Source organism: Neopelma chrysocephalum, unplaced genomic scaffold, assembly GCF_003984885.1.
Source record: "Neopelma chrysocephalum unplaced genomic scaffold, ASM398488v2 Primary Assembly neopelma1_26, whole genome shotgun sequence".
Classification (NCBI taxonomy): Eukaryota; Metazoa; Chordata; class Aves; order Passeriformes; family Pipridae; genus Neopelma; species Neopelma chrysocephalum.
In genome coordinates, this window is record NW_020897695.1 from 22,085,197 (window position 1) to 22,106,238 (window position 21,042).

At 36.5% G+C, this 21,042-nt stretch overlaps 1 protein-coding gene across 7 annotated transcripts in view; it reads right to left on the reverse strand.

Moving 5' to 3' along the window:
- Nucleotides 1–21,042, reverse strand: part of POU6F2 (POU class 6 homeobox 2) — a 359,056-nt gene that overhangs the window by 42,011 nt on the left and 296,003 nt on the right. For all 7 annotated transcript variants that reach the window (XM_027675880.1, XM_027675879.1, XM_027675877.1 and 4 more), the window contains one exon: nucleotides 17,203–17,349. In XM_027675880.1, coding sequence (XP_027531681.1) covers nucleotides 17,203–17,349 — 147 coding nt within the window. The remainder of the gene's footprint in view (nucleotides 1–17,202; nucleotides 17,350–21,042) is intronic.

Sequence of the window (21,042 nt, forward strand, 5' to 3'; positions counted from 1 at the left end):
GCTCATTTCTGAGACAGAACTGAATATATTAACTACCTTTGAAACAGTATCAATATTTCTTCCTGTGTGGAGCACATCATAGTAAAATGCAGTAAAAGATGAAAGCTCTTTGATCCTTCTGTATGCTTAAAGATACCAGTATAGTGCCAATACGTTTTGAGGAAGAAACTAGACAGAAAAGAAATATTATTTGCCAAGATAGCACAATATCCCAAAACAGTGACATTGGGTGTACTAAGGACTACAAAAATATTTATTGTTCATAGTTCTACCCCACTGAGTCTCTCAGGCCACAATAGATTCCTTTTGTCCCCTCTTCATTCAAGTGAAGTCATTAGTATGCAAACATATTTGATCTTGACACACACAATAGCTCTATATTTTTAGCCCCCAATATCAGGGAAAGAAAACTATCTGGGATTATATCACAATATAGATCTTATGAGTCAGGAGCAGACTGAATAACTGGAATCCCAGGAGTCATTTACAAGAGCCACTGAGCTTCAGTCAATAGACCACTGGTTTGGTTGCACTCAATGGTTTGCTGTGGTTCTGCTGCCAATTGCCAGGTAATATTTTCTAGGAAGATTTCATCTCTTGGCTTCTCATTTATTGATGATAATGTTCATTATCTCTGGACTTCATTTCAGTTTGGAGCTATGTTTGCGTAATATTATCAGGCTTTTCTCTGACTTGAGTTCTGCTAATAAAAATCAAAAGTAAATCTGCTGACCTGAATGCAATGGCCCCTGGGACTTAAACATGGTGCAGGGTGATATTTAGGTCTAGTTGAAACCTGTAGTACTTTTAAAATTGAGGACGGTTAAATGTGTCTGAGCAGCCTAGATCTGGGTGTGAGTGGTTATCTCAGGCTTTGGTTTCAACTGAAACTAGAAAACTGTAGGGATTCTCTCTCTTCAATCTGTTCTTACAGAACCCATTTTTCCCAGTGGAGCAGCCCCAAGCAAATCAAGCAGATGACTCATGAGTAATTCTGGAAAGAAAGTGGAAAATTATGTCCATTTTTGTTTTCATTTCAAAATGGTATTTAGGATAAATTTAAATTTAAAATTAAATAAAAATCTGAACATCCCAGCACCCTACCACCCCCACTTTCAGGCTAGATTGAGCCATTCTGATGAAACATAAAATATTTTACATTCTTTTTAACCATTCTAAACTAGAAAAAAACCCACAAAATTGTTAAACAGAAAATGTAAAAATAAGACATTTAAATATTATCCCAACACTGTACTTTAAATTATTACTGAACAAAATTTGTCAAAATGACACATTTTACATTTATATTCGATGCCATTTTTCCATCAGAAATCAGTGATGAAAAAAATGTCATTCAGTTCCGCTCATAATGCTGGAGGAGTTTATAGCAAAAGATTGCTAAATGAGGTAGTAAAATCTAATTATACCTCAGTCTTTAACATAAATTCAAATGCAACACTAGAATTCTTACAGATGGTTCTAGGTACAGGATAGACTTCCTTCTCTGGAGTTCAATGCATTCACTGTTGATAAGGTCTCCAAGAGCACTTGCACCAGAACGGGCTCCAAAAGCCCAGCTAAGAGCTATAAGCCTGATGTGCTAGGTAGTGGAGAAAGAAAAGGCTGAAGTAGACCCTGTGTTTAAAAGACAGAGGAAGCCCTCATGCTGTCAGGACAGGCATATTCCAATGGCACAGAATAAAGTTCTGCTTCCACAGTGAATCTCCCCCTGAAAAAAGAAAGGAAGAGGACACTCCTTCCTTTAACTCTCTCTTCCCCCAAAGGTATATTCATGCATTGAGAGCATAAAACTTCCATTTATTCTGTAGCTTTTAACTGGGAATCTTTTTTTAACCTCTTGGGACATGGACAGTCTGGCCTCTAGGTTGAGAGTTGCTGCTTAGCGGGGAAAATATAAAAGTCCTCTGTCTACCATCATTCATCCTCCAGTCCCTTCTGTGAAAATACTTGCATGCATTTCTCATCTATCACTTTATCCTAAATGATGCTCAGAAAACTCAGTGATGACTAACATGATAGTTGAGTCTGTGCATCTACCAGCCTCTCCTTCTTACCTCATCTTCCCTTCTCTGCCCCCTCACCCCTGGGAAAAAAAAAAAAGGAAGGGAAAAAACCCCCAATACCTAAAAATACCCTGAACCTGTTTCTCAGGTTAAAAAGAAAGTTCATCCAGGTTGCTTCACTCAAAAATGAAAAAATGTAAAGATGTGTAAACAAAAAATAACCTCGAAAAAGAAATTAGCATCTCAAAAAAAAAAAAAAAGAAACTTATCAAATATGCATTTGTTTATCACAGTCAAGCTTTATGATTCAAACCTGATTCATATATATTTTATGAAGAGAATATCCATTGTGGTGGCAAAATTAAATGTATTTTGAAACTTGTATGTGACATTTATCTATCTGCTCTATCAGAAAAAAGTTGTCATATTCATTCAGACATATATTACTTTTTCAATTTCCTGTCAGTAATGTTTTTTAATGTTCTTTAGAGGGAGACCACAAGATTTCTTATTTCTCACAACAAAGACTATAATGCATTAGAATTATGTTGATGAGTTTATACCTAAAAAAGTTGCACCACCTTTTTTTTTAGAGATGAACAATTTGCTTTTATCCATTACAATCTTTTTTTTTTCTTAAGATACAGAGTGAGGTAGAGAATTATCTGGTCTTTTTTTCCTTCTTTTAAAGAAGTTCATCATACAAAACACAAAATTATGGTGCAATTTTATGATGCTTCAGATTCTACTGTGAGCCACAAGAGATAACAAAGATAGAACAAGTATTCAAACTCCTTATCACATACCTTCCCTTCCAAGAGAATGATTTTGATAGAAAGTTTATATAAACCCATTGCTAAAGAATAAACAGTGTTGTGCAGTAGGCAAGGCTAAAGGGTCATAGTTAGAGAAGAAACAGAAACCAATCAAGTTGAGTTAATTGACAAGATGCTACAGATCCCATGCAGAAGACTGGCCAGAGAGGTGGAAAGTCGAGATGGCAACTTCTTTCTTTGAGTTGTTATTAAAGTGACACTGTAGTAAAAACCCTATCTTGTGTCCCATAGTCTCAGTGCAAGTCCTGCAAGAGATGTTTGAAGTGCAGTGGGTCAAGCCCTGGGTAGAAAGGACATTTGATTCTTACGGGGTTTCTTTGATAGTAATTACGCTATCCACAATACAGACTAAGGTACACTTTTTGATGGTAACAAATCAGAAGAATTCCATGAACAACATTCAAGTTTCATTCCTAAACAAATGCAGAATACTTGAAATCAAATTAAAGCATGTGCCTCCCCTTCTAAGCATACATAATATCTAGGAATAAATATAAATATTTGGTAAAGCTGGAAGTAATTATGATGGCACATCTTCAAAAGGCTGTTGATCAGTTTTACTTAGATATGTTCCTAAAATTTTTTGAACACCAGCAAATTAGTCTTTTTTTTAGGACAGAAATTCTTACATGATAAGACCATTTCATGACATTTGTGGCATCTGCTGCTTGGAAGTATACGTTAAATAATTGAAACAGATATCATTTCACTGGTCTTTGGGATGCTGCTTCTCAGTGTATTTGGGAAACACAAAGAAGCAAGCAAGCAAGCAAAACAGGAGCACAATATTCACAAAAAATGAAGACTGCCTCTATACTTGTCCTAAAATTAAGGTGGGACAGCCAGCGCTAAGTTCCACATGGCTGTTATCAGCTGCTACCAGGATCTGAGTTAAAACTACTGTGACTGCCATGGTGACCTTAAGGATAACATTACCAAAAGGACTCAAGTACCATTAAAAATAACTGGTGTTTCTTAGTCTAACTATGGAATTTATGTCATTTAACGTTAGACACTTAACATCAGAAGTTCAGTTGTAGACTACCATTCAAGTTCTCTCCAGTCAATGTAGAGAGCGAGGAATGTCTGCAAGGTAACTCATCGAAGCCTAAAATGCATGCCTTAGATCAGTGAAATGTTCTGTTCTTTGAGAGTGCCTATTTGTTTCAGTGATAGTAGAACACACTAAGCAACTAGCTTAGATTTGATGCAGCCTAAGTTAACTTTTGCATGGTTAAAATTAGGGAAAAGGAATTCCAGGTCCAGAATAAAAAGAGATATAGGACTCTACTGAGGAGCAGTCTGGAGAAGGGGAGATTGAGGGGAGACCTCATTGTGGTCTACAAGTTCCTTGTGAGGGTAGGAAGAGGGGCAGACACTGATTTCTTCTCTGTGGTGATCAGTGGCAGGACCCAAAGGAATGGCCTGAAGTTGTGTCAGGGGAGGTTTAGGTTGGATATGAGAGAAAGGTTCTTCACCCAGAGTGTGGCTGGGCACTGGAACAGGCTCCTCAGGGAAATAGTCACAGCACCAAGCCTGACAAAGCTCAAGAAGGTTTTGGACAATGCTCTCATACACATGGTGTGACTCTTGGGGATAATCCTTTGCAGGGCCAGGACTCGGACTCGATGATCCTTGTGAGTCCCTTTTACCTCAACATATTCTGTGATATTCTGTGAATTCTAATATTGACCTACAGTCTCTAGGTCACTTGGAAAACAGACTACTGCCTTTTTACAGACCATCTGAAACTCAGCTGTACATAAAAGAAGGATAAAATAATTTTTACAAAATCTAAAAAATAAAATAAAATCACAGAGACTTTTTCCGGGAAAGAGACTCAACTTTTCTTTATTTCTCCCCCTGTGAGTTACTATTAAAATAAGACAAGGTTCTGATAACACCTCACTGGTTGAAAAGATGTTCAGCACATGCACAAAATGAAATCTGTTTGACCATCCCTCTCTATTACAAACATAAACACAGAGATGATTCACTTAAATTACTTCAACTTGACTGGTAATATCTTGACACATTTCACTGGGGAGGGTATAACTTACAGAGCTCTTAAAAAGTAAGTTTAAAAAAAGGACACAGCAATGACTGTGGACTGAAGATTTATTAGAAAGATTTCCTAACCATCTCTTGGAAGTAAAATTTCCATTCTGTGCAAACTCAGTGAGAAATTGCTTTCTTGACATGATGCTCATTTATCTCCCCTCACTCTGTGTTCTTTGAGGTCTCCTTTTGCATCATTTGTTGGGTAGTATGAGGCCGATTTAAACATTTCTACATTTGTGCTGTTGCCAGAGACCATAGTGATTTAGTGAATCAGGCATGCATCATTCATGTTTGTTCCTTCTTTTCACTGCATATGATTTTAAGGAGAAATAAAAGGCAAGAGGGAGCCAAGGGTACAACTTGCCTCAGTAAATGTTTCTTGGTAGGGGCCCTTTCCAATGATGGATCAGGTTATGAGAGTTTGAGCTTGACTCAGTAATATTTAACATATATATTTTTATTTGTATTCCGAAAAGAAGTCTTTTGTTGTAGCATACTTGTGGCATTTTGTTCTCTCAACTTACAGGAGGTAATACATTGTTGATAAGGGACTCCCATGTAAGCAAAGCTCTAAATATTCATCGTTATACATAAAGAAGCATGAACCTATCTGAACAGGCAAATTACTAACAGTATTTCTAGGTCAGTAGTCTCATATTAAGATTTTATATAATTACCCTTCCAAAAAGCATGTCTAGATTTTGTCCTGTACTCCTTTCCAACACCTTGTTAGACTCTTATAAAAACACAGTTTGTGTTTGCACTTTCAGAACATTTTCAGTCAGCTCTTGGACTTCATAGATGAGAATCTTATCAGGGCTTCCTATGCCTTTCTGTACGTGGGGAACCAAGCATCAGGTAGTTTTGTTCTCTTTGGACCTTTGTGAACAAAAATTAAAATTAAAAATTGTAATCTTTCTAAGCAGTCATCAAATATTTAATCTCAATATCCAGGCAGGTTTTTGTCTTGGCTGTTGTGGCAAAAATTCTCAGATGCGAAAGAGAAGGATGTGACATTTTTTGCTAATGCCAATTACATGCTCTTCTCATTCAAAGGTGGTGACCTTATGATTTATCTAATCTCTGTGTGCATTGGTTCTTAAATTTTCTGCTTTAGCTAAAGGAGTGCCTTTCAACAATTACAATAAAGAACAACTGTTTTCAAATTCATCTCTGTATTTGACATCAAAGATAGGTGACTGTTTCCTACATGTGTCTCTACCTGAAGAGTAGGTGTGATGGCTGGGACATTTTGGTGTATCAGAGTTAGGAGAGACATACTCCTGGGTATAGACTATCCAGTAGAATAACATATAGATTTAAACATATGAGTGATGCACTGTAGTTGCTAAGAATTGTAAGAGACTGTAAATACAAAACCCATACATCAGTATCTGTACAATTAAATTTAACAGATCTATAGTGCAGATCCCAGAAGATGGGGTTTGAAATACCTGAAAATGGAAGCCATCTCTCAGCACTTTGGAGGGCTCTGTGGAGGTGATGTTCATCAACATGAGAGATATCTCAAGAAACAGGCAGACCATGCCATCCTGTGGGCAGATGCTGGGAAATCTTTTCCACACAGTTTTGCTAAAAAACCTTAGTTTTCTTGACCTTCTAATTACTTCACTCTGTCCTCTTGTGCAGAACTGTCAATAGTACGAGTCTACATAATACGTCCTAGTAGTACATATAGGATAGAATGTTAATACACCGTATCTTTTAACTCTCACTTTGCAGTCATTGAATAATACTTATATCTTGGTGAGAAATCAAACCCTTAGAAAAACCCTTAGGCCTGATTTTACGTCCCATAGGTTAATATGGGGATTAAATTAATAGAATGAAGACAATTATGGCCTGTGTACAGTCATGATTACACACTTCTAACTTTACAGTTGAGACAGATCCCAAAGACAGAAGTATGACTCAAGAAGTTAATGAAAGTATTTATAATTTCAGTTTCCTGTGAGTAATTTTATCTTTTATGAGGATATGAACACAAATTTCCAGGTAAGCATGTGTGCACCTGTGTATGTGTATATATACACACATGCATGTCTTCACATAAGTGGGAAGCAATTCAGTTAGGTATCTATTCAGATAGATATCCGCTCTATTTGAAATGTTTTAGGATTTTGTCAGGATATGGCAATAAGACATAGAGGAAAGAACATTTTTCTGGATTGGCCACGGGAGACCTAAAGGAGTATTGTACCATGTCTAAAATGGGACTAAATACCTATGTTTAACTAACTGAATCCCAGATACAGTGTGTGGCAAAGAACTCCTGGCAGGAAAAGAAAATGGTGGAGATAGGGGAAGTAGAATAGAAACAAGGGAATTGGATACCTTGGGGTGTCTGAAGATGTGTCAACAACATTGGCATGAGGTATCTGTTCATCAGTACTCTTGTTTTCATGTAGGTTCCTCTTATGGAAGGAACCAAAAGAGCAAAAGCAGAACAGACGAGAAAAAATTAAGACTAATAAGAAGAACTGAGAAGGAAAGAAGAGGGAAATTTTATGATGGCAAGTGGTGTTGATTCCCCCTTAAAGCTAGTACACTGCATAAGTCCGATATAATTTTTTTTCTTTGAGGCTGTCTATTTGTGCTATCGAGTAAGACATAGCTTAATGCACAGGCCTCAAAGAAGGGAGTGGATTAGTCCTCTGGAGATGATGACTAACAAGTTAAAATTAAACTTTTTTCAGTTGGGCTGCAGTGACCTATTTATATGATTTCTTTCTTGCTAGCTAGCTTTTTTTAACATTACAAGGTGTACCTGGCCTCTCTCATCTCTCTCTAAACTGTCTCCCTGATGTCCTGATCACTCTCTGATCTATTTTTCTATCTGCTGGGTGAATGCTAATATGACATATCCAACCTCTAAAACAAACCATTTATTTTGAAACTTGGCTATGTCAGAGTATTTGATGCGTCAAACATGAAAATGAATGTATATTTGGATATTGGGTACATCATGTCTTGATATTAAATTATCCTCTGAAAAGTGGATTGATTTTTAAACTGGCAGGATATATGTATTTCTTCCTCGAATCTCTAGCAAGAAGCTAGACATGAGGAGAGTCTAGGAAATGTTCTCTATGAAGCTGAAACAGAATTGCTCAAGGGCTATGAGTTTTTCTTTATATTAATAAATTCTTTTTTGTGCTTAAGGAAAGAGATTCTGTCATTCTCCTTCTATTATTGTGTGACAATAATACATTAATCTTCTATGAGAGATACTTATCCTAGAGATAATATTTAATTTATGTGCAAAGAAGGAAGTTTAAGTGAAAAAGGTACTTTAAAAATCACATATATTTAATACATTGGCGTAGATATTTCAAAGACCTTTTTTTCTTTTTGATATCTGTGCCATTTGCATACATACATGTGGAAGCCTACCACTGACAGCATCTGAAGAAAAATGACAAACTGAGATATACTTTTAGAAAGATAGATTGAGTGTCCATTCATGGTTAGGACTGTGATTTTTTTCTGCTTGAACTTTCTCTGTCATTGTTCACAGATCAACATACAGGAAAAGACACAGCATAATTCTTTGCAATACTCAAGATTCAAACCAGAAGACAGAGAATCCTTCCTCTTACAGGACAATGCCAAGTGTGCTATTTGGAAGCTTGTGATTCTGCATGCAGAAGCCTATGGGTCTGCATCTGGCTGCTTATCACTACAAATGTGATGCCCAAATACATCTCAGTTGTTGTCTTACTATCAAATGAGTCAGTCAAATATTTCTGCAATTTTCTCCTCATTATGTGAACACTGCACGGGGAATACATATTTCTTAATTTTCAAATTCTTCACAAGATATTGGAAAAATATCTGGATTCCTCATCCTTTCAGATTTTAAAACAAATACTGCACTGCGAGCATGGCTACACCAAATTTTCTCTCCTCACGTGTATCTTTAAGACATACACATACAGATGCCAAGACTGCAGGCCAATGGCCTTCATTTATGCATGAAGACACAACTTCTAAGAAATTCCAAACCTCACCAAAACAGCAGGAATGCTCTATCGGTGAGTCAAGGGCCTTAAATATTTAGCATTTTACATTAAATTACACTTTGACAGAATGATCTGGCTTTTTTCCCCCTTTGTCCAAAAATGCTTCTTGTTTGGGATAAGTTAGATAAAATCTGAATAAGACTAAGCACCGTGTTACACAAAGAACTATGATCTGAGTTTTTTCAGAAATGGTGAGGCACGTTTGGAAACATAACTCAAACAAATTCTCAGATTTGGTCCACTATTGCCACTGCTTTCCTACAGCCTTTCTATAATCCAATCTGCAGAGCATTCCCTCATAGAATGGAGAAATCCAAAATTAAGAATAGTCTTGGATTCCACTCTGATGCAAGTCTCATACATCAGGATTTCCATCATCTCTGTTGGGACAATTATGTAGCCTGAAATTGGTCTCAACTTTGTCCACTCCTGAAGACATGCAGTGATGCAATACTCCTGAGCATGACAATTCCACTGTTTGGGAAACATCAGTAACATAGAAAGCACTTTTCTTGGCACCACCTACATGCATCAACTCTGTCCACTGCTTTGCTTATGTCATCTTACTGTATTTTCAATGCCCTCAAGTTCCTCTGTTGGCTTTTTCCCCAGTAATCTAAATGGCTAGCTAATGCTCCTGGATGAAATCTATAATTACCAAATTCAGTCTTCCAGGATAATAAGTCAAACTCTCTCTGTGCCCAGCAAAGTTTGCTTTAAAGGGAAAGTTAAGGACTTGGAATGGATTCTAACAGTAGCGGAGGAACACTCCTGGGTTTATCACCTCTGGCTTCACCACGTTCTGCTGCAAAAGCTAAGTACACTTCTGTTGTCTGCCTTTCTCTGATGCAAATATAAGCAATATGCATCCTTAAGAAGCCCCTTCGTCAAGATTTTAAAATCCAAATGAAAAGAAAACTTTAAAAGAAAAGTCAAACAGACAAAAAAATTCCTAACAAAGAGAGATAAAATCAAATGTCCTTAACAAACATGCGATGCACTATTCTACAAGTTTGTTCTGGGAGGAAGACCAATTTGTGGCTATCACTAGTTATGTTTCTTAATGCATTACTGGAAGGCGATAAGATATGATAATAAGGAGAGCAGTGTAAGAACCTCTGTAGAGCAGAAAGATTTCATTGACTGTGATGTATGTCACAGGTGATAAATGAAAGTTTTCCGTGCTTATAACCACCTGGTGATGCTAAGGTAAATGGATTATAGGAGGAGTAGGATCTTCTTTTACTTACTAGTTAGCTTTCATGAAAATGGTATTTAGCTTGAACTAGCAGTTTGTTTGGTTTTCACCTCCATGCAAAAGCAATTAAGAAGGCAATGACAAAAGGACAGATATGTCCTGTATTTCTGACTTGAAATAATTAATTTAGAATAGCAACATTTTCAAAACTACCTAAATGCTTCAGGCTTTTAAGGCTGTCTTCAAAGTATATTTACTCCACATAATAGAGTGTGTTAGCAGGACCCCAGAGGTAATAACTAGTGAGCTAGATCCTATGTCACCTTGTTGAGAAGCAGAATTAATACGTCCAGCCATAACAACACACTACCAAGGCTTTTGGCTTCTGGATTCTGTGCTAGTATGGCACTGAGACATATAAATGAACTGTCTCTGGCAATTGGCTTGCAATGCTCTGTTACAGTGCACAGACATGCCTTCAAGGACTAAGATGCATAACATCGATTGAAGGAAACTCAGGCTTTTACAGGTATGAAAGTTGCTTTTGAAAATAAGACTTTGGCACCTCTGAAAAAAACCTACGTCCAAAACACAGTATCTTGGGCAGAGATCCAGGCAAGAGGCTACAGTCCAAAGTGTGAAGTTGAGTACTAAAAGTAAGGTTTGTTGCAAGTTGGGTGAAAGAAATTTCAGTGGCCTTTCTGGATAGATTTGGATCATTTTCAAGACTGATAGAAGTTTCATTACACAATTATCCTTTCAATTTATCAGTGATCACTGCCTAAAATAGACAAAACAGACTGGTTTGTTCTTGTTTTGGCATAGTCACTCTGCCCCAGTCCATTTCTGCTTCATGAAACTACCAATTTGCATGACTTGAGAATTTGGTCCATAGATTTTTACATTTATGCCAGTATGGCTACAATTGAGGTTGGATAAATAGTGCAATAAAGATAGATAAATGTGTTAGATAAATAATAAAAAATAAAGACACAGTCAGCAAAAATATGTTAAAAGAATTATTTGTCTTTTGATTTAAATTCACATGGGAGGTAATTAAACAAACAGCCTTCTCCATGGATAGCTATGGGGAGCAAAACCAATGGAAAAAAATCTTCCCTTATAATTGACCTTTTTTTGAGAGTATGTACCCTTTTCTTCCTGCAAATAGCACAACTGCATGTATTCAGCACAGGGAAACTTTGAGGGGGAAAATAGAGAGTCAGATTCCACCCACCAGAAATTCAATACATTAATATGAATGTCTGTCAAAACAGAGTCTCCAGGCAAATGGTTTTCCAGGGACTGTTCTTAAATGCTATTATTGTTTGACTGTTACAGTCTCTTCCTCTAACCTCTCACTTAAAATGTGCCTCTTTTAATTTCTCAAGCTTCTCATGAAATATCCTTAATATATACCATTCTGATACCACCAACTCAGATTTCTCAGATGTCTGTCTTAGCCCTGGGAAGACATTGTTAGCAGTTACTATTTAAATAACTATTGTTAAGAATTTTGTGAACACTGTTAGATTTTGTGAGGGATAAAATATTAGTGTTTATCATATATTAGAAATATATAATTGAAACAGATGCAGAAATGATTATGAGAAAGAGAAAACAATTAAGAGGAAAGGCTAATGGACGTTGAACATCTGAAGAACAGTATGAATTGCACATATTCAGAAGGACTCTAAGTAGTGTTACATATTACAGGGCTTTGGGGCCCCTAGAATTTTTGGGAGAGCTAAAAAACCCCAAACAACAAAAATACCCCAACAAACAATCAACATCTTCCTTTTAAGTCTGATGAGGAGTTGCACCTTGCATTCCCAGTGGTAGTTGCCAATTTTATTGGTTAGTGTTAAAAAGAAAACTAGGTCACGTATGAGTTTCTACATATCTTCTTGCATATGACTGCTAATTTCACAATACTAACTTTGTACTTTTACCTATAGCTATTGGGAAGTTCTTGCATCTGTGGTTCTAGAGAATTGAAAGTTTTGTAAACAATTTTGTGTATACATACCACTTACCATGCTCTCCCAGCAAGAAAAAGGAGGAAAAATTGTGGTGTTGAAAAAGAGTAACAGAAAAAAAAAATTAAAAAATCGGTGTGTTAGTTTTATCTACGCATGAAATTATACTATTGTCACTGAATACATACTACAGGGATTCAACAGAAATGGTATAAATCCTTGCAAAGGTATCCATTTCAGTATTAGAATATCTGACCTCTATTTAGCTGAAACAAAACTGAATCAAATATTTAATAACTAACCTATTAGCTATCTAAATAAATAATAAAATTGGGCTGTCCACTCAGTTTTTTCTCACCTGTTTAACTAAACTCTATTAAAATCTGCCTTAGATTTTAAAAGTGTATTTTCTTTTAGAGTGGAGATAGCCCCAATTGAACATCACCAGAATAGAAAGAAAATGCTACAATCACCTTTTTCCACACCATTTTATAATGAGCTCACCCTCCAAAAGAAGGTGATGGCTTTCTGTATGGGAACGAAGCATTCCTACCACCGTAGCCTGTTGTATATTTTCCAGATTGTGGCCTTGGCCACTTAAGCTAGAGACAAGATAACTGTTCTGCTTAGAATTATAAAGTTAGTTTGCAAATAGTTGTTATCACTTCAGAAAAAAGTAGTTACAGAAAACAGTGAAAATAATAGTACCTATATGTATACATGTAATAGTTGGGAAGACAGACATTTCCTTCACCATAAAAGATACTTTAGCACTTTCCAAGCCAGTCCACAATGAGGACAATGCTATCTTTTAAATCCTATCCCTGTTGTTATTGCACATGGCATATTACATTGTACCATACAGTGTATGGTGATGAGAAATTCCCTGCTTATTTAATTGTGATCCTTCAATGAATTTGAAAGGGAGCACTTTATTTCCATTTCTTTAATTTACTAGTTCTGTAGCTGATGATTTTATTAACTCTTGTATTTGAGAACTGATGCTTAACAAAAAGAGGGGAAGAAAAAAAGGCCCTTGGCAGTATTGTGAAGGCCTGGAACTGAATAATGCACTTTAATAATGAGGAATAGAGCTATGGCTTTTGCTGATGGCTGTGACCGGCTCTGTGACCTGATTATGTCGCAGAGTGTCAGCAGCTGAGACACTACAAAAGGGAGCGCATCCCATCAAATCTATCTCCATTGTAATCACTCGCACTGCTGAGAGGCTTGTTAGGAGCAGGGAATCCATCAGGCCTCATTAGCACCGTTTACCATCAAGAAGCTCAAAGAGCAAACGTATACCCTCTAATCAGAATAATGAGAACCAAAGTACTCCTATTATCTAATTGGATCAACAATGCCTCTTTCCCTATTTAGTTTGCTGAGCTACTTGTGGACTACAACCCTCAAAAATTAGTTATTTTTTGTTAATTGTCAGGGTGGAGCTGTGCTCAAGGTTTTTCTTATACAGAAGGTTTTCACATCTAGAGAGCAAGGCATGGGCACAATGAAGCCCAAGTTCCTTCAGGGGCATTCTTAGATTATAGTGATGCAATCCCAATTAATTCAACTAATTCTTAGATTTTCCTGTTAATCTACCAGGAAATAAACTGTATTGCACCCACAGTTAAAATGTATTTGATCCTGTTGAAGGCAAGAGACTTATATGAATGCAACTGATGACAATTAAGAAACCAGATGCATCAACCTTGCTCTCATATTTCTGTGGCTCTTTTCCTTAAAAATATTACAAAACCAGCCAAAGTACACATTTCATGTACTTAATAGATATGTAAAACCCATGCAAAACTCCTGCTCTTTTCTTTCATTTGTAAAACCATTATGAAAAAAAGAAATATTAGGTTATTAAATCTCTGAAGAATTCAAGTGCAGCAATGGCACTTGAATCCTGCTATAAGGGCAGGCTGACGCTGAGCAGGTGACAGTTTCTCTTGGAAATCAGTGTATCTACTGACAGGGTGCAGCCTGGCAAACATACTAACCTGGCCTTTAAATTTTACATATGAAAGCCCAGTCCTGCAAATGCTTTCTGGAAAGTGCTGAGGGCAAATAGAATGTAAGCAGTGTTACATGGGCCAATAGCTCTTCATAATATGCCTCTGAAATGAAAATTTGATTTAGAGTCCTCTACCTGCACTATATCAAATTAATCAGGTGATCTAATCATATTATTTCAATGGATTAGATCTCTTGGTTACTTGGGAAGCTCTGATATTACAGTTCCTATTGCCATCCAAAGCAAAAGAAGAAAAATAAATTAACATACTATAACTGTGAATTCAATAATTAAATTAATAACAAATATGTTATATAAATTATTGTTAATATATATAATTTTGTTACTGTAATTTTAAGAACTTTTTGACTGTTGGGAATCAAGGCCATGCCATATATCATTTAAAAGATCATTTCCCTAAATTTGGCATAGGATCTTGCTTTTGACCTATAGCTTAATGTCTCCAGGGATTACTGATCACCATATATTTAGCCAGACAGATGGACTTTTACAAGCCCTGAATTTCTGTAACAGAAGCAGCATGTAATTACAAAGATTGTACATAGAAACATTCTAGTAAATCATCCAGCTTCATATTTGCAGGAGTGAATTCTGGGTGTCACACTTGTGATTTTTTGAAAGGGTCAATTTTTAAAAGACAGATTCTTAACATATGATGCAAATCTGGCTCTTTAATGACTCCAAGCAGATTATTCAGTAATGGAGTGTTCCAAATTACTATTCAGTTAAGCTTCCAATTTTGAAGAAACCCCTTTCAGTTCTTGGTTAAGTCCTATAATTTTATTAATTTGAAGGAATGTAATTTAATTTATGGAACATAGTTTAATTATACTTTATAGACCTGTTTTAAGACAGATAGCCTGAGAATTGGGCTCTAAGTAATATGAGTTTATGCTGAATATTATAAAAATGGATGTTATATTACACACTTATTATCAATGTCTATCTATATTGTGGCAAGGTCTGAAGTACTGATTATAAAACAAGGAATATTGTAAAAAAAAGTAACAAAAAGACAACCTTTACTTAAAAGAACTAAACAAACAATTAGATGCTGTAATTTTATCCAAGAATATAGAAGATTCTTCTTTTCTCTTTCCCTTTCTCTGCAACCTGTGGAATTATTGGACTTTACGTTATGTTTGGAATAAACAAGACTTAGCCTGAGGGAATCGATAGTTTCATTAAGTGATATCTTCACAGTAGTATTTTTTTTAAACATACAATGAATGGCCACACATTGCCTATGTTTTCTGTGGAGAACATGTAAAGGAAAAACTATAAAAAAACTAGTCTGTGTTTTTATCTTCAACTCTTACAATGAACATCTTTGGTGTCAAGTGCCTCATGTGAGTGGTGACTGGGAACCATTTCTAGAGCACAGACAGAAACAAGCAGGCTTCTATGTTGGAGCTGATCTGACTGTGAGTTATGGGTATTATAACCAACTTTTATTCCAAACCAATACCCCATCCCTCCAGAAATCTTAATAGGCTTTTGAGAGCCTCCATTTAAAGCTGGCTGCATAAAATGATCCTTTGATGAAAAGGGATTGAAACAAGGGTTAAAGTAGACATTGAAAGGTTATTGTAGAGGGCACATTGTTCATACAATCCTCCTTTAATATGTGTGGTGTGCACCTGCGATAAGATGATTCATTAGATAAGGCCTCACTTTGACAAGCTCCATCGTTCAACCCTCGGGGTAGTGATGGAACAATTCTGCACCCACCCAGTAAATATAAAAAGGTCAGCATTTTTTTTTCCTTGGACTTGGATGGTGATAGTGAAGCTCAGGAAGCATCTTTGTTTATGTGCTATGATAAAAAAAAAAGGGGGGGTTTCCTATAAATTGTTGACTTTTATTTTTTAATGGGCTAAAATAAAAAACATCCCTCTTGTTCCAATTAACTGACACGGTGACAGAAAATTATCAGGAAAAAAGCTGCTCTTAATTCTTTTCTCTCCACTAGTAAACAGTAAGAGTAGAAACTAAACTTTAGATTCACATATCATCTAAGTTGCATCATTTCAATAAATATTTTCCAGGGCCTAACATCCACATAAACACTGTGGATATCATTGTATGCCCAATTTGTAGCATTTAGAATAATGACATTCAAATTACTCAGTTACCAGGTACAGTCATAAGTTATATTGACAGATTTGTTGCAGTGAAACAAGTAATTGTGTTAATTTTAGTCCTAGTAAATGCAATAAAGAATGACAGTGGTCACAATCTGAAAGCCACTTAAGCATGCTGCATCAAAGCAATTATTTATATATATATGGATTCAGACGCATATCTTTCTGCATCATACTAAGACTGAAATCGAAATACTTTGAACAAATAAACAGTTCCAAAATGCAGATAATGTACAGTCTCTCTCTTAGACACACTAACACTTCAACATCTTTCAAGTTTCCTGTTTGGAAAATTTTCTTCAAACCAAAAAACTCTCCCAAATTTGAATTTACAGGCTAGCAGATTCATTACAAGTTGCTTAACATAAGATAATAAGCAAATGAGAAAGCCAGTTAAATCCATCCCAATACTTCATTACAATTTGTGTTCCTTTACTTAAAACATTTAATACCTTTTTAGAAATGAAGTAATACAGAAATGATACAGAAATGCAAAAAAGTGTAGCACAGTACCACTTTGATACAGTTGTCTGTTATTAGGCATATATAAGTGGAAGAAGACAGCTGGTATGTTTGTTAAGAATCAGAGGATTGCTGGACTTTTAAAATACCGCAGTATTGCACTATTGTGATCTTTTCAAAGGGTTGAATTGAAATGAAACAAACCCTAAGCCTTTTCTAGCTTGAAAACACCTTCTAAGAGTTCCTAACTTCCTTCCAGTTCTCAGACTTTCCATTTCTTACCTTATCTGGCAAATCAATATTTATTTATCTTCAATATGTGCACTTTTAAATTGCTGTCATACGACGGAACTCATTTTTGTCCCAAGATCAGCCTGCCATCAGAATTCACTGTTTGCTCCATCTTCCACTCACCTGTCCTTGTGCATTAGTGACGAGTTGACCTGTGACCCCCTGAAGACTGGAGAGGGCATTGCCAAAGGCCTGGGAGCTTGCTATTGAGCCCATAGCTGCTGCTGCTGCAGCGGCTGCTGCTTGACTTGCTAGTGGATTATTAACCAGCTGAAAAAAAAAGAAAAAGATCATGATAAAACCCACAATAAACAAAGAAACAAGGGTGCTAATTGGATAACATAAAAGGGATTGCACAATCACTTTTATGTTGTTTTAATGTTTTTTTCCCACTTAAATGTGCATAAAAACCTATAGTCTCCGAGAGCTTGCGTAGTTCTGAGAGGATCTTATTTCTGGGGCTTTGACAATAAATAGTTTTTATAAAAGCAGAGAAAATTCCATGTTAATGTTGAATAATAAAATTCTCCTTTTGAACCCAGATTCTCTTTTTCTTTTTTTTTTTTAATTAAGTTATTCTTGATGTGTTTCTTTAGGTTCAATGTGCTAATACCGCAAGTGTAGCAGCCTAATATCGATGTAAACAGCAATCAGTGAAAAATTAGCATTGGATTTGAGTGGGAGTGGAATATTTACTTGGGCATATTCAGAACAGAGACTATTTTACTAATAACCCCAGAAACAAGAAAAACCTGCAAATCCTTTTAATTTTTATCATTAAAGAATTGGTCTCAACAGCTAGATACATCACAATAGAAGACTAAACCTTATAATTGAGTTCAGTAGAAATCAACGAAAAATTCAAAATTCATTTGCAAAATACGATACTAAGCAACTTACTGCTTTTCAACTGTGAATGATGAATTTTAGGACCCATAAATTTTCAGGAAATAAGTTGTACTTCCTGCTTTAGTCAATTCTACCTGTGTGCTCCATAGAAAACACAGAGCACAGTCATGGCTTTCACCTTAGGAGACTATTGGAATCCCATAGGAGGGAACACTCCTATCAAGATTTGTGTCTATCAAACATACAAAATATGCGTTCTTCTGTCAGAAACAAAATATCCTCTGGGATATGGCTTTTCTACTGGATTATTGTGAGGTTTCTATTTTCTTATCCTCTTGTGAGAATGGACAAAGTTTGAACCAAGCATAGAGGGGTAACAGTAAAAAAGAATAAAAATGTTAGGAACCATCATCACTAGGACAGCTGTCTTGAGAATAATCAAACTAACTGAGTTCAAGATGCTGAAAATGTATTTTAGAGTGCATTTGCCTCCTAAGAGTCACGGCACTATAGTAGAACTTGCAAAATGCACATCAGCAGGATACAGCAGCCAGAAATTTGAGAGAGAAAACTAGGGACATTTTTTCCTAGAGATGAAAATGCTGGAGCTCACTCAGAAAAGCTTAAGGTTCGAGCTGAAATGAGTAGTAGTTTTAAGCCCTTAGATGATGAGTAAATTATCAATCCTACAGAACCAGAGAGTCACAGACACCAATAAGGGATGTACTTCACAGACAGGCTCTGCTTCAAAATAGGTTATAAAAAATTAATTGTGATTAGTAGATGTTTTAAGCATGTTACAGATATGAGTAGTGTGTATGTTATAGATGTTTAGAAGCTCATCAATAGAATATGTCAGATATGGTTATAATCTATGCTTATAAGAAACCTACTTGTCTGTTGGACATTGCAAGATCTACAATTGATTGGTCATACATTAAAACATCTATTAATCATTCATTAGCCCTTCATAAAGTATTTATAAATGGAACCTTGATATAAAGTGTTGCTTAAAGGGGTGCCTTGAGCACATCCAATCCCTCTAGAAATTGTAAAGTAAATAACTAAATAAAGATTAGTAGCACTGCCAGACAGAAAAGATGACATTATTTGGAGGAAATATTTTGATTTGGAAAAAATTGTTATATGAATCTTTAAAAGCAGTCTGCAGCATCCCATGGCAAGAAAATCAAGCAGGAATAAAACTGAATGGGGGAAAACTGCAATGAGTGCTTGATTAGCAGTCCTGATGAGCTGTGAAGAGAGCAGAGACCAGCACAATGACCAAGGCAAAGCTCAGTCCCTGGATGCAGACATCAAGCAAGTCCACTGACTGCCCAAGGTGTGAGCCCAAACATAGCTGCACCCACTCCTCAGTGATTTGGGTGGTGGTGCCTGAGCACAACAGTGTAATGCCAGATATCAATATAGATAAACTTGCAGGTTTTCTGCTCAAAACAATGACATTTCTTTATTGTCCAGATCAGGAGCTGATAAACTCTAGCTTTTTCCACAGCACTTCATGGGCAGTACTGGGCCTTGAAGTAATTCCCTTATAGCTGTAAATACTTGGAGAAGAAAGGGTCAGCAGCAAAAGTGTAAGACTCAGAAAAGGCATTCTACAATCTTGTTAGTAACCCACAAATTATTGCACCTCTGATCCTACAGTATCTGACTGCAGGTATAAATAATAATCTTTGGACAGTTACCTGACAAACAACACTGGCTGCTATATTCAGGGCTTTAGTGGCATATGGGAACAACCATCCACAGCTGGGAACAACTTGAGGAACATAAATAAGCTTGTGAAGCTGGAAACTACGAAGGGTTAAAACCTTCTAAAAATCAGACTATCATCTTCTAGAATCTCTTTTCCATTTTTCTTGCTCCAGTTCTCAAAAAATGTACATTTTCAAATACAACAATAAAATTAATTTACAACAAACCCTGGAGACACTCGGGATTGCTTTTAGTTGCATCACAGAGATAAGCTACTTATTAAAAATGATGGCAGAGGCTGTGATATGCATAGGTACCCTGCATAGTACCATGTTCCAGGAAAAAGCACAGTGAATGAGCCCACTCACAGGGTAAGAGACTTCCAAATGCATATAAAACCATCCCTATCTATTAATAAGTCTGGTTAATAAATAGAATATGTATTTTTCTTTGACTGCTGTGGGAAGCTGTTGACTGCAAGTTATGCTCTGTTAAACTGACCCCTTTTACATTGTATGAAAACTGGGGATGGAGAAATACATCTCATTTCATTATACTTGGGATGCCAAGATAACACATAGAATCTTCTTTTTGTTTTAAAAATAAAATCTCTGACTTGAGAGGTTTATGCTATTTCTCAGTGCAGGTTGGATCCCTAAGAATTTTATTAGAAATATATTATGAAAAATCCCACAAAGGGCTCTACCCATTTTGTTTCTGTGTTTAAATAATGATTTAGTTTGGAAGGCTGAAACATTTCAAGCTGTCAATTCCATTGCCCAAATTTCTGCTCCCACTCAAAACACCAGCCATAACTGTAGGTAATGGGGATCTTGGTTTAAAGTGGCAGGCCAGCCCTCTTAAGGATGCCTCCACTAATGACATGATTATATGAGGAAGCAAACTTTGTGCAAAAGAATCTTCTAATAACTGAGCAGGTTTAATTCATTTTTCTGAATTCCCAAATGTGCTGGTTTAAAAGTTAACCAGCAAGGCAAAATGAACTCAATTCAAAAGAGAGATTTATAAGTCAGAATAACAATTTATTAAAATAATGCAATAAGTACAAGTATACAGACAGACAATTGGTTTTAACCCACAAAACCCAAATGTACAAACCCAGCACCCTGGGGTATGAACAAAAGTGGTGTACCTTGGCCCACCCCCCGAGTCCAAAGCAAAGGGAGAGGGGATAAAACCTGCTGGTGGGAGAGCTGCTGCAGTCTGGTCAGAAGTGGTGATTGCAGTCCAGTTGAGGGTGGTGGTCTCAGCCTGGTTGGGAGCAGCGGTGGTCTGCTGTCTTCCTCTGGGTCCCACGAGAGAGAGCTCCAAGGCTCTGAAACTCCCAGTTATATACTCTCCAGTTCAGGCGGGAGTGCTCAGTCCCTCCCTCAG